The sequence below is a fragment of the Prionailurus viverrinus genome, chromosome C1 (assembly GCF_022837055.1).
Source record: "Prionailurus viverrinus isolate Anna chromosome C1, UM_Priviv_1.0, whole genome shotgun sequence".
NCBI lineage: Eukaryota > Metazoa > Chordata > Mammalia > Carnivora > Felidae > Prionailurus > Prionailurus viverrinus.
Window position 1 is genome coordinate 193480586 of NC_062568.1, and position 24502 is coordinate 193505087.

The window sequence follows — 24502 nt, forward strand, 5'->3', positions numbered from 1 at the left end:
AGCTTATCTCTCAATGATTTCACAGCTCCATTGTTGGAACAGGAGTGGAGACTATCCAAAAAACAGTTGGCCATGCTGTTGGCATTGGGAGAGCTAATAGCCTTCAGATATATGTCAATAGGAGTTACTACTTGAGTTTTGTGCTTTTTGTTGCAATTTCTATTGCTGCTTTGTTTTTTAAATATGCAGTTGAATATTATTTGTTGAGACATCTATATATGTGCAAAATGATAAGTACTTTTTTTGAAATCTGTGGCTTTTTAATCATAGTTATGTGTAGGGTAGGGTTTACAGTGATTGTGTACATTTTTTTTGGTGAGTTTAGCTTGGGTTCAAGCTAAACAAGAGCCTAAAAAGTATTTATTGTTTATTTAAGTATCATCTAACTCTGTCAATAGAATCTAAACTTGGTGAGGGCGGGGACTTTGCCTTGTTCACTACTCTATTTCTCAGTGACTGGAACAACTTTATGGGTACATAGTAAACTATGGTTTGCTGAATGAATGAACTAATGGCACATATTAGGAATGATTTGATTGATTTGGCGAAAGAAGTTACTGAGTCCTATAAACTTTTAGGTCAGCAGGCCAACATTTCCTATAATAGAAGTCACTATTGCTGAAAGTAGTTTATGATTTTTAGTAAGATACCTTTTAATAACTTAGTATCAGCAGCCAGCTAATCAAGTCATTAAACTTCCTAGCAGAGATAGTAAGAGTATGTGACTGTCGTTTGTAAGGTCTACCTTTTTACCTCTAGCCCAATTCAGTAAGTGGTCTGAAAATTATTAAATTTATAAAACCACTTTGTGAGTCAGAGTACTTCCCCCATGTATGTAGAGATCAGACATGAATGAGTTGTACTGCTAACCATTTGTAAGTTAGTAAGAAGGTAGAACAGAATTAAAATAAAGGTAAATAGGAGGAAAAGAGGAGTATATGCTAGAAGGAGGACCAAAGAAAAATTGAGCTAGAAATGGACTTTGCTGGGAGAGTTCGACTTAATAGATTAAGTAAATTACTGATTTTCTTTCCCACCTTAAATCACCTCATGTCCTTCTGTCTGTTTTATTGCAGGGCTGCCTAGCATAACGTACTGGTAATAGAACCTCAGATCCACTCAAAATTCTCTACCCACCGTAGTGATTAAAATCTACTTACAGAGTCATCTAGCCTGTGTATTGGACAGTAATTCCTTGTACTTGCCCTTAGTGGGGAAAAATGGGTCAGACCATAGTGGAGAAGAAAGTGAATATTGGTGAGAAGAAAACACCATCTATGAAGTTATAAAATCATTTACTTGTTGGGTTTAAGAAGGTAAACTCTTAAGAGTCCTTTAGTTCCCCTGGGGGAAGATGTAGTGTAGAAAAGAAAATCTCCCTGGATAATCAGGAAATTTGATCCCTAGCTCATCCAGTTGGAAGATCACAGTTGCCATCATGACTACCACTAGTTCCCATGACAGTAGACAAATTACCTTAACTCTTCTTGGTCCCAGGTCTTTATCTGAAAGCTGAGTTGTAGCAGTAGTTGTTCCTTAGACTTTCTTTTCTAATCTCTTCTAGGTTTTCTTCTAAGCAGAGTACCCTTAGGGAAAGGAATAAGAATTCCCTCTGATTTTGATGAATACTCTCAAGTTTCTGCTTCATTTGTTCACCTGCCCTGTTCCTTATGGAAGTTTTCCTGTTAACTTTACCTCCAAAGGACTTTGTTGCTAATGGGATGGGGAGTCAGATAGTCAGGTCTACCTGATGGTAAACCTTTATGGTGTGTGTGGCTGCAGGGGAACCGTGTCTAAGAGTGCTTATGGTAAGTGGGGGAGAGGAGTTCAAGACCAGTACCTCACAGTCTCATTTTCACTGTCCCCCTGAAAAAAGTCACCGTAACAAGTACTAATCACTGAAGATTTGATTAAAACCCTGGTGGGATCTGTGATAGAAGAGTATGAAAAACCTAACTCAGATTCCTGTCCCAAGACAGGCAGCCTAAATAGCTTACAGGGTACATTTTTACCTGGAGAGAATAATATGCAGTATTTTCCAAGTTTTTCCAGGCTCATTGGTAAAATCATTAAATGCCAAATCATTGTGTTTGTTGATCCACATTAGTAACCCATTATTTGAGTAGAGCCCAAGAAGCAACTCCAGGCATGTTAGAATTTGGGGGATCAGCTCTATTTCTCAAAATAATTATGTTACATTAGGAAAGGCATAATTTGGGGCAAGTGATAAGAAATATCACAGTATAGGACTTACCTGTGGATTTACCAGAGCTCTTGTTTCTGTTGGCTGTCAGTAAGTCACATTGCCAGTGAGTCATTTTTCAATGGCTTATTTCAGGAAATAGACTGGAATGATTTGGTTTAGCTTCTGATTCTATTGATATCATTAGTATGAACCAGTACATTATATGTGAATCCTTCTAGGACTTTAATAGGAAGAATTAAAGACTCAAGCTGAAACAGAAAAATGTTTGAATTGTTTTATTTCTAATAAACAAGACTAGTCAAGACTAGAGTAAGGTGTGGCATCCAAAAGAGTAAAATTAGTATTTGTTGCTTTGCCAATGTTCTTTATCTCCTTGTAGATCTTAAAACACAATATACTTTCCATTTCTTGTAGCCTTTTACATGGTATCTTTAATATCTTTTAACATTCTCAATCCTATAGCTTCAAGCACAAATGCCAGCCTGATATCCACTTCATCTACAATGGCTAATATTCCAACAGCAGCAGTTTCCAGCATCTCAAACCAGGTACTGTGCTAATCATCCTGTTTGATATGGTTCTTCAAGCTTGCTCTTCTCTCCATGGTCAATTTGCCAACCTAAGAAACAACCAGAACTAGGACACTGGATGGTTTCTCAGACTGCCATCCGTTTCTCTCATTACTGTCCTAAGCCTCTGAATGATATGGTTCTATCTACTCCTTTACCTACTACATGTGTCTGCCTCCTACCCAATTCCTACTAGAATGGAAGCTTCATAGGGATAGGGATTTATTTTTCAGTTGTGTTCACTCATACATACCCAAAGTTCAGAAAAATGCCTGGTACTCACATTAAAGACACATAGTAAATATTTATGAAATGCATGTTCCTTCTACATTTTTATTTAGCCATTCATTCCTTTGTGAATTCCTTATGGTCTGGTCTCAGTCACTGTTCTATTAACTCTTTATGTTTAGATCACTGCCAATGTTTTCAGTGTTTTAGGGTTTTTTGTTTTTGTTATGTTTTTATTTGTTTTCTCTGTAGCAATGAATCTTTTCTCCATGAATCTCTTTTTCTGGCTGTAATTAACATGACTGTTCTGGTTCATCTTTCTACATTTGACTGTTCCTGCATTTGTTCATTCTTATAGTTCACAAGTTACTGAGTTTCTGCTATACATCAGTGTACCATTTATCTCTCTTCCTTTCATAGGTTTTCTTTTTGATCTTGTTTTCTCTACATAGACTGTAGACAGTCTATGTAGTTTTCCACATGCTTATTATTCCATCCCCAGAAATGTTTTACCACATTCACAATGTCCATTTACTATTTCTGAAATGAACATTCTAGTACTGACCTCATGATATCTACAAGCTTCCTGCTGATTGATGGACATTTTTTTCTTTAATATCCTGCTATTTCCCTAACTTCATCATAGCAAAAACCAGACTTTCATTCTACCGTTTTTTGTCTCCTTGTCCTCTAAAAAAGTAAAACCACTTTTCCCTATGACTTCTCAATTATCAATGAGACCATTTTTAAATAAACCTAGGCCTCAAACCAGACCAGTTTTCAGTTTTTTTTCCCTCACCAATTCCCAATCCAACTGTTTCGTTTTAGTTTTTCCCCTTTAATCCTGAATTACCAGACTTAATTTTTCATCTAATCTCCAGTTTTTCCCTCTACCTATCCATTTTCTAAAATACTAATTGGCTGGCTCAGTTGGTGGAGCGTGCAACTCTTGTTCTCAGGATCATGAGTTCGAGCCCCCATGTTACTAAAAAAAATTTTTTTAAAAAGATTTTAAAACACAATCTGATTAATTTTCTCAAAAGTCCACTTTTATCCCATCAGTCACCTGCCCAGAATCTTTTTTTTTTATTAAAAAAAAATTAATGTTTATTTATTTTTGAAAGAGACAGCAGGAGCAGGGGAAGGGCAGAGAGAGGGAGAGACACAGAATCTGAAGCAGGCTCCAGGCTCTGAGCTGTCAGCACAGAGCTGGATGTGGGGCTCGAACTTGTGAACCACAAGATCACGAGCTGGGCAGAAGTCAGATGCTTAACTGACTGAGCCACCCAGGCAACCCCCACCCAAGAATCTTTTTGTATTTTTATTTGTTGGTTTGATTTTGATAGTCCCTATCTCCTGCCCCCACACAAACTATACACCATCGCCTAAAGAATCCAAGTCACATTCGTGGCCTTGCATATTCATTCAAACCTGCAAGATCCTTTGTTTCAACCAGACTCAGCAACTCTGGTCCCTTAAAACCTTTTCAGGGCTTATTCATCCTCTTATTCCCTCCATCTGTTTATTTCAAAAAGGCTCTCTGACTACCAGTCTGCAGTGATAGTTGTCTTCCTCTGTATTTCACTCCTTTGACATATAATTTATTGCCAATTTGTTGGAATTTTTTTTTGTCTTCTCCTGCTAGATTTTTAACTCCCTTGAGTTCAGCCAGTACAACTTACTTTTTCCTTTTTTTTTTTAAGCATATTTATTTATTTATTTATTTTGAGAGAGAGACTGCACACTGTGGGGAGGAGCAGAGAGAGAATCCCAAGCAAGCTGCACGTTGTCAGCACAGAGCCTGACGTGGGGCTCAATCTCACAAATTGTGAGATCGTGACCTGAGCCGAAATCAAGAGTCAGATGCTTAACTGACTGAGCCACCCAGGTGCCCCCAACTTATTCTTTTCTTTAATGTTGCATTCTCCCGCTCATACATGGACACACATACTGAGTTGTATTTGGTTTATGATAGATGCTCAGTACTACTTATAATTGGTTTGGTTGGTTAGCTTCTTCCTACTTACTACTAACATCAGTATCAGTGGAAATTTTTTAAGGTATATATTTGAGCTAAACATCATATGCATTTTTTTGTACAGTTTTATTAAGGTATAATTGATATATAATAATCTGCATGGATTTAAATTTATAGTTTGATAAATTTTGACATGTATGTGCTCATTAAACAATAAAAAATTCCCTCCAAATATTTTAAAGAAACTTCATATTTAAAGAAAACTTGATTATGTTAAAAAGAAAAAGAGATACTCAATTTTAAACTAGGAAACCTTAATGAGAGTTATGTGGGATAATGTACTTTTTTGTTTAAGCTCATCCGTTCTTAGAAAGCACTAGCATCTAGCGGAGTTGTTTATAAACTTCCTAAAGAGTAGAATCTTCCAAAATTCTGTGAAAAAATTTACACAGAAATTCGGTACCTAAAATAGAAAAAAAAAAAAAAAGAAAGCTGTTGAAGTAGAAAAAAAGACATTGTGTGTAGAGTTCATGGGACCCTTCACTTTCATCCTTTTGGTCATTCCAAAGACAGCCCCTGAAGTATCTCCTCTTGACTCTTAGGTTTCCACAGAATGCATTTTGGAAATCAGTGATTTAGATGGAAGCTATAGATGGGTAAATGAGATGTCAAATTAATTGTTTTAGGAAAATGATTATGAAGAAGAGGATCATGAAAGTCTCTTGTGTTGAAATCAGCTTTTGCTTTAAGAGTCTTGTCTTCCTCCCTTACTCCCTTTGGTCTACAGGACTATCCTACCTATACTATCCTTGGTCAGAGTCAGTACCAGACGTGCTACCCCAGCTCCAGCTTTGGAGTCACAGGCCAGACTAACAGTGATGCTGAGAGTACCACAATAGCGGCAGCCACATACCAGACCGAGAAGCCTAGTGTCATGGTACCCGCACCTACAGCACAGAGACTTTCTTCTGGTAAGCGCCATCACTCTAAAAACTTTGGCTTAAGGGCACTTCATTCAGGAGATGATAGTGAAGTTCATTTTGTTGTGGTCTAAGTCACTGTTACTGTGCTTTTGGCTTTCTCTCTCCGGTGAGGAGTATTTAAACATTGGAACCCGACCGTGTGATGAGTCATTGGCAGGCTGATGTAATACCTGATGCTATCAATAGAAAAGTACCAAGAATGAAAAGACTATTTGTGACTCCCACTCCACCCTTTAGCTTTAATGTGCTTGTGACCAGGAACTTCAGAATCTTGGCACATTTTGTAAAAGGTGGAGGACTCCAGTTTTACTCTATGCATATTTTGGACACCTGCCGAGGCCTCAGAGCAGTAGTTCTTAACTTTTTCTGTGTCATAGATCTCCAAGATTCTAAAGAAAGCTATGGTCTTTTCCCCCTCAGAGAAATACATAAAATTTAACCTACAAATTTAAACCTTTACATTTAGGTTTGAAATGTATCAATGAATTATGATGTCCAGGTTAAAACAAAAAACCCTGACATAAAGGCTTTATACTAAGCACATTAGTAAACATATGTATATGCTTCTTATTTTTCTCTATCTTTCAGGAAAATTTGGTGGTTGGCTGTCACATCACATAACAGGAGGAAGGACTGTTTATTGTTTTGTTAACACTGATGCATTTTGAAAAACAGCGCTCTATATCAGCTAAAGCAGTTTTCTGTGCACCTTGCATTCACCAGTCTTCTAACTAAATAGACGTACAGATGGTCACTGCTTCAGACTTAATGACTGAAATAATTACATGTGTTGATGCCTTAGTTTTGAATTCATATCTCTAAATATCTTTGTTCTGCATAATTTTAACTTTTTAATAATGGAGAATTTCAAACCCTAGAAGTTGTCAGAATAGTATAATGAACCCTTTATGTATCCATCATCCATCTTCAACATTAACAACTCATATTTCAGCTGCATCCAATTCTCTCCCCAAATTCCGGGCATCATATGTCTAAAAGATAAATAAATATTTGTTAGCATAACCACAATGCCAATTATCCCATCTAAAATAATTCAATAGTAATTCCTTAGTATCATAAAATCCTAAAAGGTATTATTTCTAGTGTTTTCATAAATGTTAGGAGTTTTATTTTTCCTTTACGGTTTATTTAAATTAGGATCAAAGTAAGTCCCATACATTGGGATTGGTGGATGTATATTTTATGTCTCTTTTAACTTATAAATTCCCCTTTTTTTGTTCCCCAGTATACTGTATTTGTGAAGAAACTGGACTGTTTATCTCATACCATTTCCCAGTCTAAATTTTACTGATTATATCTGTATAAGGTAGTTCAACATGTCCTGCTGCCTTCTGTATTTTATTTTAAATTGGTAAACAGATCTGGAGTCCTGGTTTTCAACTAAAGGGGATTTTTTTGTGCCACGCTCCCCTCCCCCATTCACCTAAGACATTTGGCAATGTGTGGAAACATTTTTGGTTGTCTTGTGGGTGGGGAGTGCTACTGGCATCTCGTGGATAGAGGCCAAGGGTACTGCTTAACCACGCATCCTACAAGGCACAGGACATCTACTCAACAAAAATTATCTGGCCCAAAATGTCAGTTGTGCCAACTTGAGAAACTCTGATTTAAAAAACTTGAGAAACAGGTTCAATTTTTTGGCAAAACAGCTTTATAACTGTGTTCTTCCATTGAGAGACAGGTATACTAATTATAACTCCCTCTGTGATGTTAGAAGCTGTTGATGTTCCATGTTGATTTAGGTCTACATTCCTAAATCACTTAGGTAAAGTTTGGTTTTCCAACCTTTTATCCCTGCAATATGATTCTTAAGGACAGAAAACATGCTGACTATCTATCTTCCTGTTCTGGTTCTTATAGCCTGTGACTACTAGCCATATGTCTCGGATTTCCTTTCCAGGAGACCCTTCGACAAGCCCGGCTTTGTCCCAGACTACACCAAATAAAGACGCTGATGATCAGTCCAGAAAAAACATGACTGGCAAGAACCGGGGCAAAAGGAAAGCTGATGCCAGCTCTTCCCAGGACAGTGAATTGGAAGTATGGGAAGAAATTCATTTGAGTTACCTACTTTTTTCTCATTTTTTAAGTTTATCAAACATACATATCTGAAACTCGTGGAGGTACTGTAGTTCTTTGTTGTATGGCCCTTGATTCCCGGGCAAAAGAAACGAAATTGGCCAAGTGAAAAGAGAGATGTAAAAACATTTCTTTGTGCCCATAACTCACTGTATTACTTTCAGATGCATTTCACCAAAGCGTCAAAAAAGCTTTTTAGAATTTAGGTAGCTGGGTAACTTTTTGAGAGAAAGAACAAACTCTTCTCTGTGTTCCAGAGAATAGAAGGAACAGTTCCATCATATTCAGAAAGCAGAGGGTGCCACAAATAATCTCATACCGTCCTCCACTTAAAAATCTGAAAGTAAAATGAGAGGATGAGAGTGCTTTAGGCCAAGCCTCTGTGAGACATGCGACCAGATCTCCTAACTTATTAATGAGACTGGCACTCATGTATTTTGTGCTTAAGCACACATAATAAATAAGAATTTATTATGGGCATACATTTGACTTCATTATTTAAAAGATTAGAAAATCATACAAAACACTAATAATAGTGGATTTTTTATGCTCTTCTGTTTTCATTTTCGATTTTTCTGTAATATGATCATTTAATGGGGCAGGGGTTGCTGTATTTAAAAATGAGTTCATTGGGGTGCCTGACTGGCTCAGTAGGAAGAGCATTGGACTCTTGATCTCAGGGTTGTGAGTTCAAGCCCCACATTGGGTGGAGAGATTACTTTAAAAAAAAAAAAATCTTAAAAGATTATTGGGGTGCCTGGGTGACTCAGTTGGTTAAGCATCCAACTTTTGATTTTGGCTCAGGTCATGATCTCGAGATCCATGACATCAAGCCCCACGTCGGGCTCCGTGCTGACAGCTCAGAACCTGCTTGGGATTCTCTCTTTTCCCCTCTGTCACCCCACCCCCACTTGTGCACTCACTCTCTCTCTCTCAAAATAAATAAACATTAAAAAAAAATGAGATCATTGATAGGTGTTAAGACATAACTAAATTGAGGCTATGTTTGGGGACTCTCTTTCCCTTTGTTCCTAAAAAGAAAAGTAAGAAAGAAAATCTAAAGTCCTATACACTTATTGGGGAAAACTGAGAACTCACTTAGTTTTTTTAACTGTGGTAAAAATGTACATAATATAAAAGTTACCATTTTAACCACTTTTAAGTGTACAACTCAGTGACATTAAGTACATTCACAATGTTGTTTGTTACCACTATCTATTTTCAGAACTTTTTCATAATTCCAATCAAAAACTCTGCACACATTAATCATTCTCTCCTCCCACTAACTAGTTCCTAGTAACTTCTGTTTTACTTTCCGTTTCTATGAATTTGCATATTCTAGATATCTCATATAAATGGAATGATAGCAGTATCTACCCTTTTGTGTCAGGCTTACTTTACTTAGCATGTTTTCAAGGTTCATCTATGTTATAGCATGTATTAGAACTTCATTTTGGGAGTGCCTGGGTGGCTCGGTCGGTTAAGTGTCTGACTCTTGGTTTCAGCTCAGGTCATGACCTCAGGGTTCATGAGTTCAAGCCCCTCATCGGGCTCTGTGCTGACAGTGTGGAGTCTCCTTGGAATTCTCTCTCTCCTCCTCTCTCTGCCCCTCCCCTACTCGCTCTCTCTCTCTCTCTCTCTCTCTCAAAAATAAATAAAGTTAAAAAAAATCTTAAAACAGAAAAAAAAAAGAACTTGATTTCTTTTTATGGCTGAATAATATTCCATTGTATGTATATACCATATTTTGTTTACCCATTCATTTGTTGATGGACACTAGTAGTTTTTCATCTTTGAGTTATTGTGAATAATGCTGCTATGAAGATTGCCATCCAGATATCTCTAAGTCTTTCTTTTCAGTTATTTTTCCATATCCTCACCAACACGTTATTTCCTTTTTTTTTTTTTGGTTAATAATAGCGATCCTGGGGCCCCTGAATCTCACGGTTCGTGAGTTCGAGCCCCGTGTTGGGCTCTGTGCTGACAGCTCAGAGCTTGGAGCCTGCTTCAGATTCTGTGTCTCCCTCTGTCTGCCCCTCCACTGCTTGCACTCTGTCTCTCGCATTGTCTCAAAAATAAACAAACATTAAAAAAAATTTTTTTTAAATAATAGTGATCCTAATGGATATGAAGTAGTAACTCATTGTGGTTTTTTTTTTTTTTTACATTTCCTTAACGACTAATAATGTTGAACATCTATATGTGTTTATTGGCTATTTGTATTATTTTCTTTGGAGAAATAACTGTTCAAATCCTTTGCCCAGTTTTTAATTTAGGGTGTTTGGTATTTTGTTGTTGACTTTTAGGAATTCTTTATATATTCTAGATACTAATCACTTATCAAATATATGATCTGCAAAATATTTTCTTCTATTCTGTGGGTTCTTTTTACTCTCTATCTGATAGTATTCTTTGATGCATAAAAGTTTTACATTTTGATGAAGTCCTATTGTTTTTTAATGTTTTTTAATGTTTATTTTTGAGAGAGAGAGAGAGAGAGAGAGAGAGACAGAGTGCGAGCAGGGGAGGGGCAGAGAGAGAAAGACACAGAATCTGAAGCAGGCTCCAGGCTCTGAGCTGTCAGCACACAGCCCGGTGGGGCTCGAACACATGAACCGTGAGATCATGACCTGAGCTGAGGTCAGACTCAACTGACTGAGCCACCCAGGTGCAGCTAAGTCCTATATATTTTTGTTTGTTTGTTTGTGCTTTTAATGTTAAAAATGCAAGGTTATGAAGTTATTTACCTATGTTTTCTTCTAAGAATTTCTTTGTTTTAGTTTGTAAGTTTCATAAATTTAGGTCTTGAATTCATACTGAGTTAAGTTTTTCTTCATATTGAGTTAATTTTTGTGTATGGTGTAAAGTAAGGGTCTAATTTCATTCTTTTGCATATGGATAGCCAATTTTCCTAGCACCTGTTGTTGGAAATACTTTCCTGTCCCCGTTGAATGGTTTTAGTATCCTTGTCAAAAATTGACCATATATATAAGGCTTTATTTCTAAGCTATCTTGTCTTTTTGAATGATCTATGTGTCTATCCTTAAGCAAATACCACATTGTATTGGTTACTGTAGCTTTATAATAAGCTTTGAAATCAGGAAGTGTGAATCTTCCAACTTTGTTCTTTTTCAAGATTATTTTGGCTATTTAGGGTACCTTGAGATTCCATATGAATTTTTGGATGAGTTTTTCTATTTCTTTAAAAAGCACTGTTGGCAGGGGGCACCTGGGTGGCTCAGTCAGTTGAGTGTCTCACTCTTGAATTTGACTCAGGTCATGATCTTGTGGTTCATGGGCTCGAGCCCTGCTTAGGGCTTAGGATTCTGCGTCTCCCTCTTTCTCTGCCCTTTTCTTGCTCTCGTGCACATGTGTGCACATGCACACACACGCACACACTCTCAAACATGAAAAGAAATTGTAAAAAGCACTGTTGGGATTTTGATAGGGATTGTGTTGAATTTGTAAATCACTTTGGGTAGGAATGTTATTTTAACATTGTTAAGTCTTTCATCCGTGAACATGAGTTGTCTTTCCATTTATTTAGGTCTAATTTCCTTTAGCAGTGTTTTATAATTTTCAGTGTACAAGTCTTTCACCTCCTCAGTTAAATTTATTCTTAAGGATTTTATTATTTTTGATGCTATTGTAAATGGAATTGTTTTTTAAATTTCTTTGAGAATTATTCATTGCATGTATATAGAAGTACACCTCATTGCTGAGTTCATTTTTTAGCTCTTTCAATTTTGTATGGGTTCTTTAGGGTTTTCTGCCTATAAGATTGTGTCATTTGTGAACAGAGATCATTTTACTTTTTCCTTTCCAATTTGGGTTCCTTTTTTCCCCATTTCTTGCCAAATTATTCTGGCTAGGATTTCTAGTACTATGTTGAATAGAAATGGTGAAAACAGGCATACTTGTCCTATTCCTGATCTCAGGGGTAATGCTTCCAGTCTTCAACCATTGAGTAAGATACTAGTTCTGTGTTTTTCTAAATTTTTTTTTTCAACGTTTATTTATTTTTGGGACAGAGAGAGACAGAGCATGAACGGGGGAGGGGCAGAGAGAGAGGGAGACACAGAATCGGAAACAGGCTCCAGGCTCTGAGCCATCAGCCCAGAGCCCGACGCGGGGCTCGAACTCACGGACCGCGAGATCGTGACCTGGCTGAAGTCGGACGCTTAACCGACTGCGCCACCCAGGCGCCCCCCCATCCATGCATTCTAAGAACAAATCCCACATGGTCATGATGTATAATGCTTTCAGTATGCTGCTGAATTTTGTTAGTATTTTGTGGAGAATTTTTGCATCAATGTTCGTAAGAAATATTGGTCTGCAGTTTTCTTACAGTATCTTTATCTGACTTCAGTATCAGGGTAATGCTGGCTTCATAGAATGATTTAGGAAGTGTTCCTTCCTCTTTGACTTTTTGGAAGAGTTAAAGAAGGATTGGTGTTAAATATTCTTTAAATATTTGGTAGACTTTACCAGTGAAACTATCTGGTCTTGGGCTTTTCTTTCTTGGTATCTTTTTGATTACTGATTTCAACCTCCTTACCAGTAAGTTAAGGGTCTATTCAGATTTTCCATTTCCTCTTGAGTCAGTTTTGGCATTTTGTGTATTTCTAGTAAGTTGTCCATTTCTATCTAGGTTATTTGTTGGTGTACAACTGTTCATCATATTCTCATATTTCTTTTTATTTCTGTAAAGTTGATAATAACATCCCTACTTTCATTTCTGATTTTACTAATTTGAGTCTTCTTTTTTTTTCTTTGTTAATCTAACTAAAAGTTGTCAATTTTGTAGATCTTTTCAAAGAAACGACTTTTGGTTTTATTGGTTTTTCTCTGTTATTATTCTGCTTTCTGATTTATTTATCTCCATTCTAACCTTTAGTATTTCCTTCCTTCTGCTGGCTCTTAAATTGTACAGTTATGTTATTGAATGAGATCTTACTTCTTTTTTAAGGCATGCATTTACAGCTGTGAATTCCCCTCTCCACACTGCTTTCACTGCAGCTTATAAATTTTGGTATGTTGTGTTTTAATTTTCATTCATCTCAGCATAATTTCACTGGGAATTTTTTCTTTGATCCATTGGTTGTTTAAGATTGTGTTGTTTAATTTTCACATATTTGTAAATTTTTTTAGCTTTTTGTTAGTGATTTCTTGTCTCATTCCATTGTGATTAGAAAAGATGCTCACTCATTATTTTTTATGTTTTCCTTCCTCAGCGGGTATTTCTGTGGGACTTGGATGAAACCATCATCATATTTCACTCTCTTCTTACTGGATCCTATGCCCAGAAGTATGGAAAGGTAATTTAAGTCTTTCTTCATTTGTTGTAATTGTCCTTCCCCTCACTATAAGATAACCAAAGTCACTTTCTCTGCCACCCCCAACTTACCCTGTTCACCTTTCACTTTCCATGTAAAACTTTTCCTGATGGCTTGTACCAGGCAGGCTACATGGTCAGGCAGAGTTGATAAAGCTGGGGACTAGACCTAGAACCAGTGCTGAAAGCTGACATTGTTCAAGAGTACTATTTTATAAAGACTAAGTTATGGGAATGAAGCTCAAAACAGAGTGGAGTCTCAGGATTATATATTCTAAAGACTGATCTTTTAACCTTTACATCACTTTTAACAGCCCAAACTAAGCATTTTATTTAGCTGAGTGTAAGCCAGATATGTAAATTTAAAATATATAAAAGTATAAAATAATTTTCTGAAATAGATTACGTGCCTTCTTAAACTAAATATATCAAGCAGAAGTTAACTTACTTAGTCATCAGTATAAACATCAGGGTTTTGTTTTGTTTTGTTTTGTTTTGTTTTTAAACATCAGGTTTTTTTTGTTTTTTTTTTTTCAACGTTTATTTATTTTTGGGACAGAGAGAGACAGAGCATGAACGGGGGAGGGGCAGAGAGAGAGGGAGACACAGAATCGGAAGCAGGCTCCAGGCTCTGAGCCGTCAGCCCAGAGCCTGATGCGGGGCTCGAACTCACGGACCGCGAGATCGTGACCTGGCTGAAGTCGGACGCTTAACCGACTGCGCCACCCAGGCGCCCCTAAACATCAGTTTTAATAGAGGGATAAACTGTGTATTTCTACACTGAATTATCTCCAGGCTTCTGTTTTTCAGTTTCTATGAATAAATTTTACGAAAATATTTGCTTCCTTTGCTCTCTTACTATTCCCATTTATCTTATTGTCATTAATGTTTCTGTTAGAAGTACCTTCCACAGGCTTTTATTATCTAGGCTAGTTAGCTAATATGAACTCATACACTGTGGTTATAAAAATATGTAAAATAAGAGCCTCTAAGTGAAAGCCTTTCACTTACAGCCTCTAAGTGAAAACCTGATGGTTCGCTTTGTTTATTTATTTTTTTTAATAGAATTTGTTGTCAGATTGGCTAACATACAGTGCGTAAAGTGTGCTCTTGGTTTTTGGGGTAGATTCCCATGGTTCATCGTTTACATACAAGACCCAATGCTCATCCCAACAAGTGCCCTCCTCAATGCCCATCACCCATTTTCCCCTCTCCCCCACTCCCCCCCACTCCATCAACCCTCAATTTGTTCTCTGTATTTAAGAGTCTCTTATGGTTTGCCTCCCTCCCTGTCTGTTTGTAACTATTTTTTTCTCCTTCCCTCCCCCCGTGGTCTTCTGTTAAGTTTCTCAAGGTCCACATATGAGTGAAAACATGTGATATCTGTCTTTCTCTGACTGATTTAGTTCACTTAGCATAATACCTTCCAGTTCTTGATGGTGCACTTTAAAGCTAAATATATTGGTTTTCCTACAAATATTTTGGCTTCTCAGGCTTTCTTATTTCCTGGCTATTGAGATTGTCAGAAAACTGACTTCTGGTATTATACTGTATAGGCATGTGTGTGGTGGGGAGGCAGAAGAGAGATAATGGGTGTTGCAATAGTAATATTTTAGCAATAGATAGCATTTCTCACAAAATAGGAAATTTCTACACAGATTGTTGTTGTTTTTTTTAAGTGGGTTTAGTTTTCTAAAAATGAAGTCCTGAAATTTTTAACTTTCCACAATCCCAGATTCTTGTAACTGTGAATGGAATTGCATCAGTAATAGCTAGTGGGCCTGTGTTGTTTTGGCCTTGACCCAGAATAACTCTGAAATATTTAAAGATTGGAACCAGTACTGTTAGTACCAAGTCAAACAAATTTTTCACTTACTGCCTTCCAGGACCCAACAGTAGTGATTGGCTCAGGTTTAACAATGGAGGAAATGATTTTTGAAGTGGCTGATACACATCTATTTTTCAATGACTTAGAGGTAAGCGTTTTAAATTGTTTCTGTACTTGAGTAAAACATTTTGTTTGTTCCATAGCTATTTATTGAGCCAAGCTTATTGTTTTTAGAGGAAATGTGGTGAGACAGGGTGGTTGTGGAGAGGTCAGCTGACCACTTAGGCATACATAGTCTTATAAGAACAGTGCCTTGGCTATGTCACCAGTCTTGGTACTGGCCCTCAATTTTATTGGCTCAAAAATTTGATTTTTGTTAGCCTATTTGAAAGTGATCTAGATCTAGGGGAAATGTCAGCCCATCAGGCAAAAACAGTGAAATGTAAACCAACGTTCCTACTTATTCATCTATCTTAAATAATGTATACAAGGTGGGTTTGATTCTTTGTACTCTTAATTATATTTTGACTATTTTTTGGTTTTACCTTCTTAAAATCTCTTGATTTGTCAGATCTGTGAATGGCTGCTCTACTAACTCATTATAATTTATACATGCTTATTATCCATGTGTACATTAACCTTGATGTTCAGAATCATTTTATAGTTAGATGCAAGGAAAACCAGTAACACTGAGAGCTTCTTGGTGAATATTTTTGGCTTTGACATTTAAGTTCACCTTTGAGGTAACCATGGTGTAGTAGAAACAGCACAAGGCTGGGAAGTCAGAAGACCAGAGAGTGAGTTCCAGGTTAGGAAAGTTATCTCCACATTCTGGGCTTCAGTTAAACAGTGATCCTACACCAGAAAATAACAGCTGTTCTACCTGGGGAAGAAGATGTGTTGCTGGGACACAGAGGTTGGAAGGAGCAGACTTGTCACTTTATGTTCTTTTGAGTTTCAAACAGTGTACTATTTATATAACCTAGTTTTTAAAAACAGTGAAAATTTTTAATTAAAAATAAGATAGTGGGGCACCTGGCTGGCTCAGTCAAAAGAGCATGAAACTCTTGATCTCAGGGTTGTGACTTTGAGCCCCATATGGGGTGTAGAGATTACTTCGATACAATTAAAAAGAAACTAAAAAAATAAAGAATAAGATAGCATTTTATAAACACAAAGTAATCCTGTTTCTTTTTAAATACAATCTAGTTCTACCCAGTGGACAGTTCTCCAACAAGTTGTATTACCAGAGCTCTAAACTCCAGTACTTTTGTCTAAGCTCCACAATGCTTAATCTTCCTCAACTTCACATGTTGATACGTTAGGACATCATAGTTTTTATTCAGCAAACATTTATTGAAAACCTACTTTGTGCCAATAATTATTGCCAAATTGTATTTGTAATGATTTTCTAGACATAGTCCTCACTCAGGACTGAAAGTTCTGTGAAGAATTTGACCTGAATGTGTTCCTGCCCCCCCAGGTCAGTGGTTCTCAACTTCAGGGGGCATAAGAATCACCTGGGGAGCTTGTTAAAAATGAAAATTCTAGGATTTCACTCCCAGAAATTCTGATTCAAGTAGGTCTGGGGTGGACCCAAGAATATGCATTTTTTAAAAACTTCCCCAGGGGATTCTGATGCAGGTGGACATCACAACATTGCCCTAGGTGGTGTCAGAGGAGTGAATCTCCGAGTTAGGCAGGGGGTGGCATTTTATGTCAGTAGTAGCACGGGTGTGGTGGAAAGAACCTTGGATTCAAATTAGAAGGCTGAGGCTCTTTTTAGTTTCTTTCTATCACTGGTTCTGTGACCTTGGATCATTCATGTCACCTCCCTTTTAGAACATGAGGAGATTAACTTAGGTGACCACTTCTAATTCCTATGTTTGGATGTACAAGTTTCTGTTTCAGTCATTCTGTTTTGATACCATACTCTACCAGTATCTCTTTCATCTGCAAAAATTTGTTGGGTACATACCATGTAAGAGCACATGCTACATAGGACCAGACTAGAAGGGTACAAAGGAGGTGTAAGATATGGGTTGTGCCAACAGAGGGCTACAGTGTAATAGAACTTACACTGTAGTCTAGCATAGGACATAGACCTACCTGACAGTGTAAGGGAGCTTGTGTTTATTCCCATGAGCTATTGTGTTATCTCCATGACTGTTGAGATAAGAGCATACCTGAAGGTTGGGATGGTTAAGGAAAATTTCGTGGACTGTGGGATATGAATTAGGCCTTAAAAGAAGTTGGACAGCAGGGGGGTGAGAGTGATCCTCCACACACAAGAGAGACTATGAGGTATTTCATCATCTGCCGTAATTTGTGGTCTTTTTACAATATGTCATGGTGGTGATAGCGCTTCTACTCCCTGGACTGAAATAGTGTGTGGTTTTATCTTTTAACAGGAGTGTGACCAGGTGCATGTGGAAGATGTGGCTTCTGATGACAATGGCCAAGACTTGAGGTGATAGAAACAGTGATGTCTTAAACATCAGAATGCCTGTACACAATCACTGTCTAGGTTCAGAGGAAAACAAAGATGAGTAAGACATGGCCCTAAATGTTCTCACGGTCTGGTAGAGGAGACAGAGACAAACAGTTAACGATGGCAGTGTGCAGAGGTGACGGTAGAAAATGTGATGGAGCACAGAAAAGAAAGTAATTCTGGTGTCTGCGGGGAGCAGCTGGTTGCCAACATTGGAGCGGCCTTCTCAGTGCAGAATTTGAGTATGGCCTTGAATGGGGAGCAATGACAGGATGAGGAAAAAGCATTTCAAAGTAAAGGGTACACTCATTTCTCTTTGGCTAGATTTTCAGTCAGGAGGAGTGTGCTTCCACACTGGTTAGTTTTAGATACAAATAAGCATCAGGAGTTTTACCAAGGAACCTAATTGTGGGGGTCTGCTGGTGTCAGGACTAACCCTATGGGAGGCGATCTTAAAATGTTCTGTCAGGGAACACTAAACCAACTGGGTCTCAGTGGCAAAATGCTTGCTCGGCCTCCTCATATCTCTCTTGGCTGCTGTCTCCTGGCCCAGCAGTTTTATCTAACAATTTATCTAGCTTATATTTGAAGACTTTAAGAAAAAAAGACCGTCCCATTTTTCATGTTCATTTGTTTTGGTGTTTGTCCCTTTTCAGTAGGCAAAAAGTTCTTTCCTGTGTCTCCTGTAAAATTGTTTCATCCGTGAATTTTCAAACATAGAGCAGAGCTGGGCATGCCTCTCCCTGAGGGCCTAATCCTGTAGGGCTGAGAACGAGGTGAAGGTTCCACATCAAGAACAGCATCCGGTCACGCATGTTGTGCTTGCACAGCCATGGAGCATACCGTTCCTGCAAGATTTCACCGGACTTTTTAGGAAAGAGCCTGGTCTGAAGCAGTTGTGATCCACCTAAACCCTAGTGGTTTTTTTTCCTTTTATACACATGGCTAACCAGTACTTACCAAAATGTCTTGGCAACTTTATTTCCTTAGATATAGAATCTTAACACCTATAGAACTCAGTTTTGACTTTCAATTGAACCAGGTTGTCCCTAATTTTGTCGGTCATTTTGTCAATCTCTACTTAGGAAGTGTTCATCTCTCCCAGCCTGTTTCACTGTATTACTTAACTGTTGCTGTGTAACATGACCCCAAAACTAGTAACCTAAAGTTGTAAACATTATCATCTCATAGTTTTTATAGGACAGGAACTTGAAAGTGACTTAGCTGGGTACTTTTGAATCAGGGTCTCTGAAACTAAAATCAGGATATTGGCTGGAGCTAAAATCAATCATCTGAAGGCTTGATTAGAACTGGAGGAGCTGCTCGCGACCTCTCACCTGCGGCTGGTAGCAGGAGACCCCTTTTCCTTACTATCTGTACACCTCTCCATAGGGCAGTCTGAGTGTTCTCATGTGACAGCTGATGTCTTTCAGAGCAAGTGATCCAAGAGAGAGCAAGAGAAGCCTAGTCTCTGAGGTCTAACACCCTTGCTTCGACCGCATCTGTTTATATTTAAATGCAGTCCATACCTATAGAGAGAAGAATTAGAAGAGAGCAGTATTAAAGAATTTGAGGACATTTTAAGTCACCACTATGACCCATGAACTTAATAAACCAGCTAACATCTCTGAAGAATATCTCCCTTATATCTTGCAATTACTAGTATTTGGGGTTATTTCCTTCCATTATTTCTTCACATGTTTTCTCCACTTTCCATAGTTGCCATCATTTGTGTGTATGTCTGTGTGTCTGTACACAAAAATGTTATATTCCGGGGTTTTGGGTTTTTTTTTTTTTTCACTGTAAGATATGCTGTCATTCATGAAAAGACACTCTAAACCAAGACCACCTCTAGGGGAAGTTGGTGCTTGAATGGTTCTTACCTCTTGTTCCCTCTCTCTCCTCCTTTCTTTGATAGCAGTAATAGGGGTGAGGGAGATGACTAATGGAAGATAGATTCTGACACACAGAGATTAAGGGAAAAAAGGTTCTTAAAGCCTTTAGATTTGATGTCAGATGCCAGGAATAGGACAGAGAATCCCAGGTGGCATTCAGCCAAAAACCTCAGACAATAGCAGTATTAATTTTCATCATCCTCTCTCTCTGCAGCAACTACAGTTTCTCAACAGATGGTTTCAGTGGATCCGGAGGCGGTGGCAGCCATGGTTCCTCTGTGGGTGTCCAAGGAGGTGTGGACTGGATGAGAAAACTGGCTTTCCGCTACCGAAAAGTGAGAGAAATCTACGATAAGCACAAAAGCAATGTGGGTGGTAAGTGTGGCATACGACCAGTCTGATACTCTGTTTCCTTCTGACTTCTTGCATTCTTTTCCAGGCATCCCTTAGAACTCCCTAGCAACTGCTTAGGAATTGGGGCCACAATAACATTTTAATTTTGTATTAAAAAAATTGAGGTTTGATTGAAACCCTTTGAAGAGGAAGCTTTACATTTCTCACGCACTTCTCTTAGCATTGCTTTGCAAAGTTCTCCTGTTTATTAGACAAATACCTTTTTAAAGGAAATGTGTTCCAGAGATTACGTTTGATGACTTGTTTTATTCTGGACTCACAACTATTGTCAGTACTAACTAATAGGTTGCCATATTTTTTGACTGATTTATTTAACCATTAGAACAAGTCAGGTAGAGGGGCTCCTGGGTGGCTCAGTCAGTTAAACAACCAACTTTGGCTCAGGTCATGATCTCACGGTTCAGGAGTTTGAGTCCCACGTCGGGCTCTTTGCTGACAGCTCGGAGCTTTGGATTCTGTGTCTCCCTCTGTCAGGTGGAACTAGTGACTAGGTTTCTAGTGGATGGAAAACTAGGTCCAGAATTATAGTTGGCAGTGGCCAGGTGTTGGACCTTGGAAATCCTTTCTGCCCAGAAATACCTCAAATATCGGCTGTCACTATGCCTAAAATTCCATTATTTGTAATTAATTAATTAACCATAGGTTGTTCAAATTAGAAGAGACATTTCTTATTTTGCATTTGAGAAAACATGTTTATTATGAGAGTACTGAGGGCAGCTTACCCACGGTCACAGCTGGAATCCAATCTCCTAACTCTTGGTCCAGTGCCCTTTACATTCATGCAGTTCCCCCCCCCCCTCTTTTTTTTAAGTGTAAGAGATTTATCTATTTTTTTTATTCTTTATTTTTATTTTTATTTTTTTTAAGTAAGCTCTACACCCAATATGGGGCTTGAACTCACGACCTCAAGATCAAGAGTCGCATGCTTAATGACTGAGGCAGCCAGGCACCCTCATGCAGTTCCTTCTTTAGTGATGTACCCTTATAAGAAAAAAAAATTAAACTCTGAACCATTACCCTCAAAGATCTGCATATACACAAAATGTTGCATGAAGTTTCGGGGATTCCATGCACTGTCTAGTGGTATATTACCCCGGATCAAGAGAGTCCTCCTGCCACACCATGCTGCTTTACATTTTGGTGCAGAAAGTAAAAATAGGACTTCAGAGATGATTTGTTTCATTTCTTTTAGAGCCCTCCAGTACCAGATAAAAATCACAGGCATCTGGGCTTTGGGAATCTAATTTGCTTTTTTTAGATTCCCCTTCTTATGGCCTATTTTTTTATAATGATTCAGAGTCAGTACTTTTTATTTTGACACCTCCATCTTTTTGCTTTTACTCTCTGCAGACATTAGCCTTTCTTTTGTTAGTTTTCATATACAACCTAAGTATCTGATCCTTTTTTTGCCCAGTGAGTGCCAGGACCTGGTTTTCTGAAGAAAGTGATATGATGCTGTGTGAGAATCCCCTGAGCCTACCCTGGGAAACATATTAAAACTATTGTCTACCTGTATTTTATAAAATAAGAATTAACAAAAGTGCCACATCATATTATTAGTTATGAGTGTGACATATACACTTATGTGTGGGTCACATACTGGTTTTGTTGTTTTATCAGAGATGTTGAAAGTCCTGTAATTCTTGGGGCGCCTGGGTGGCGCAGTCGGTTAAGCGTCCGACTTCAGCCAGGTCACGATCTCGCGGCCCGTGAGTTCGAGCCCCGCGTCAGGCTCTGGGCTGATGGCTCAGAGCCTGGAGCCTGTTTCCGATTCTGTGTCTCCCTCTCTCTCTGCCCCTCCCCCGTTCATGCTCTGTCTCTCTCTGTCCCAAAAATAAATAAATGTTGAAAAAAAAAAAAAAAGTCCTGTAATTCTAGGCTTGCATTGTGAAACCATCAATCTGAAAACATATTATGCACAGTTCTCACAGAAATGCCTTCTATTTTTATGGAATATTTGTAGTAGAGTATAGGATTTCTCTTTCTACCTTCACTATAAGAAAATACAGGGCCAGATTGATTATTTGAATGTTGTAATTCAAGTGTCTGATAACATGCTCCCATCAGATCTGTTTTGTTCTGTGTTTAATTGTCTGATGTTAAGCACTGTTTTAGTCTCTTCTTATCTGGAGTTGTTTCACAAGTAAGTATGTACAAATAAATGATGTTCATAGAGTTGGTTGTTGAACCTGGAATCTCAGGGCTGTGAAAGCACAATCCCACGGGAGCAGTGCAAGGCAGTGCAAAGACTTCTGAAACCAAAGCCACTGACCTGCTTTGTGATCTTAGGCAACCTCCTTTTCCTCCCCGGGCTTTGGTTTCTTTAGAGAGATTGGAAATGCTGCAGACGCTCCCAACTATAACCTTCATTTTGCCCCCTTTGATTCTTGATATCACGTCTAAAGCAGTGCTCCTCAAAGGATGGTCCACTAGTCTGCAAATTATGTTATTGGGTGGTGATAAAAGAGTGAGCTTGTTGCAGAATTTAATCACAGTGTTTCTTTCAGCTGATTTTGTTGTGGTGGTTGCCCCCCACCCCCTAGCAAAACATTCTGATAAAGTCAAAAAGACCTCTTAATTAAGTAGGCTACTCTAGGGTTTTACCAGGAAGAGAAACCTGTTAGCCTGGTAGAATATTTCAGTGACCCACAGCGTTTCTAAATTGAATTTAGAAGTTGCTTCCTCGGTGTCAGCAAGGATATGTTGTCAAATGATAAATGTGTCTGCTTTTATTCTGAAAGGCCTGCTCAGTCCCCAGAGAAAGGAAGCACTGCAGAGACTGAGAGCAGAAATTGAAGTTTTAACAGATTCCTGGTTAGGAACTGCATTAAAGTCCTTACTTCTCATCCAGTCCAGGTATGGTACTTCTTTTAGTTCTCACCCTCTCTAAGAAACACTCTTTACTACCCCAGTCCATGATAGGCCATTCTCTAACATAGGTTTGGGCTCGTGGTAAGAGGAGTTTAAAGGATGCAGGAAAACATGTAGGGTAGGTAGGAGGTAAGGTCATTCTGCGCTAACAGCACACCTTCGAATTTTAAGAGAATATTTATACATGAAAGCCTTTTTCTTTCTCCTTACTTTTTTGTCACAGAATTAAAGCTCAGTGACCAATAATCTCCAGCCAGGAGATGGCCCAGTCACATCAAAGAATCCATGTAGGAGACACATCACATATTCTAGGTACAGGACACTCTGAAGAAATGTACCAAAACCCACTTAGGAAGGCAGGATTCAAAAGGAATATATTAAGCAGTTTAGGGATATTTCAGCTTGAAGCTCAGAATGGGAAATAAATACAGTCAAATACAGTCTGCACTAATACCCTATTGCTCCCTCCCTCAAAGCAGGAATTCCAGATCTACAACTTAGTAGAGCAAACAGTAAAACTGACACTGAAGGGTGGGTATTCCTGAAGGTAAAGTACATGTGAAGTTAACATGTATTCTGGAATTGGTGCTGCTATTGTGTAAAAGGCAAAGAGGACTTAAGTCATATCTTATTAAGGGCTGAGTTGCATTCAGATGAAATAGCACTGTGACTATAAGCCTTTTTGCTGGTTTCCTAGCGTGTAGGGTCAGTGACATGGATTGGTGGTTTATTTGCTAACGAGTGCAGTGAGCTAGAATGGTTAGACGGGAAATGAAGCAAGAATCAAGTTGCTACTCTGTGCCCACTGTATATATAGAATCACTGTCCTTTAATATAGGAAATAAATAAACCTGAGATAATTAGACCAGTAACTGAACATGGCCCTGAACAAATATCAGGCCCTTTGAGGTTAGTTTTTAATAATTAGTTCCCAAAGAGAAGGCCCGTTCAAATTCTTGCTCCCAGGTTAGTTTGGTTTCACCTTTTTCTTTTTATTTTTTCTCCCTTCTAGAAAGAATTGTGTGAATGTTCTGATCACTACAACCCAGCTGGTTCCAGCTCTGGCCAAAGTTCTCCTATATGGGCTAGGAGAAATATTTCCTATTGAGAACATCTATAGTGCTACCAAAATTGGTATGGTTTCTATTTTGTTTCTTGTCACTTGCTTTACATAATACTACCTACTTATGATGCACTTAATTATTTACTAACCCCTTAATTAGGCATTTTAGAGAGAGAGAGAGATAGATCTGTAACCCTCACAGCAGTCTTCCTAATACTAGTGATGGGCCAGTTCAGGCTTAACAGCTGTGTAAGCTTGCTCAAGCCTTCATAGCTAGTAAGTTGCATAAACAGGATTCAAATCCAGGTTTGTAGAACTTAAAATTTATCATGTTCTTTCCTTTTATAATAATTGGAAGAACGTACAGGTAGCTTAGAAATCTACCTTTTTTTGTGAGAGGGGGAGAGAGCACATGAGTGCATGCTGCCATGGAGGGTAGAAGGGGCAGAGGGAGAGGGAGGGAGGGAGGGAGGGAGGGAGGGAGGGAGGGAGAGAGAGAGAGAGAGAGAGAGAGAGAGAGAGAGAGAGAGAAAGAGAAAGA

The 24502-nt window shown here is 38.3% G+C and overlaps 1 protein-coding gene across 2 annotated transcripts in view; it reads left to right on the top strand.

Moving 5' to 3' along the window:
• Positions 1 to 24502, top strand: part of EYA3 (EYA transcriptional coactivator and phosphatase 3) — a 97119-nt gene that overhangs the window by 57425 nt on the left and 15192 nt on the right. For both annotated transcript variants that reach the window (XM_047870797.1, XM_047870798.1), the window contains 9 exons: positions 2669 to 2754; positions 5769 to 5952; positions 7886 to 8025; positions 13299 to 13382; positions 15286 to 15375; positions 17639 to 17697; positions 19828 to 19988; positions 22769 to 22883; positions 23911 to 24032. In XM_047870797.1, the coding sequence (XP_047726753.1) occupies positions 2669 to 2754; positions 5769 to 5952; positions 7886 to 8025; positions 13299 to 13382; positions 15286 to 15375; positions 17639 to 17697; positions 19828 to 19988; positions 22769 to 22883; positions 23911 to 24032 (1041 nt within the window). The remainder of the gene's footprint in view (positions 1 to 2668; positions 2755 to 5768; positions 5953 to 7885; positions 8026 to 13298; positions 13383 to 15285; positions 15376 to 17638; positions 17698 to 19827; positions 19989 to 22768; positions 22884 to 23910; positions 24033 to 24502) is intronic.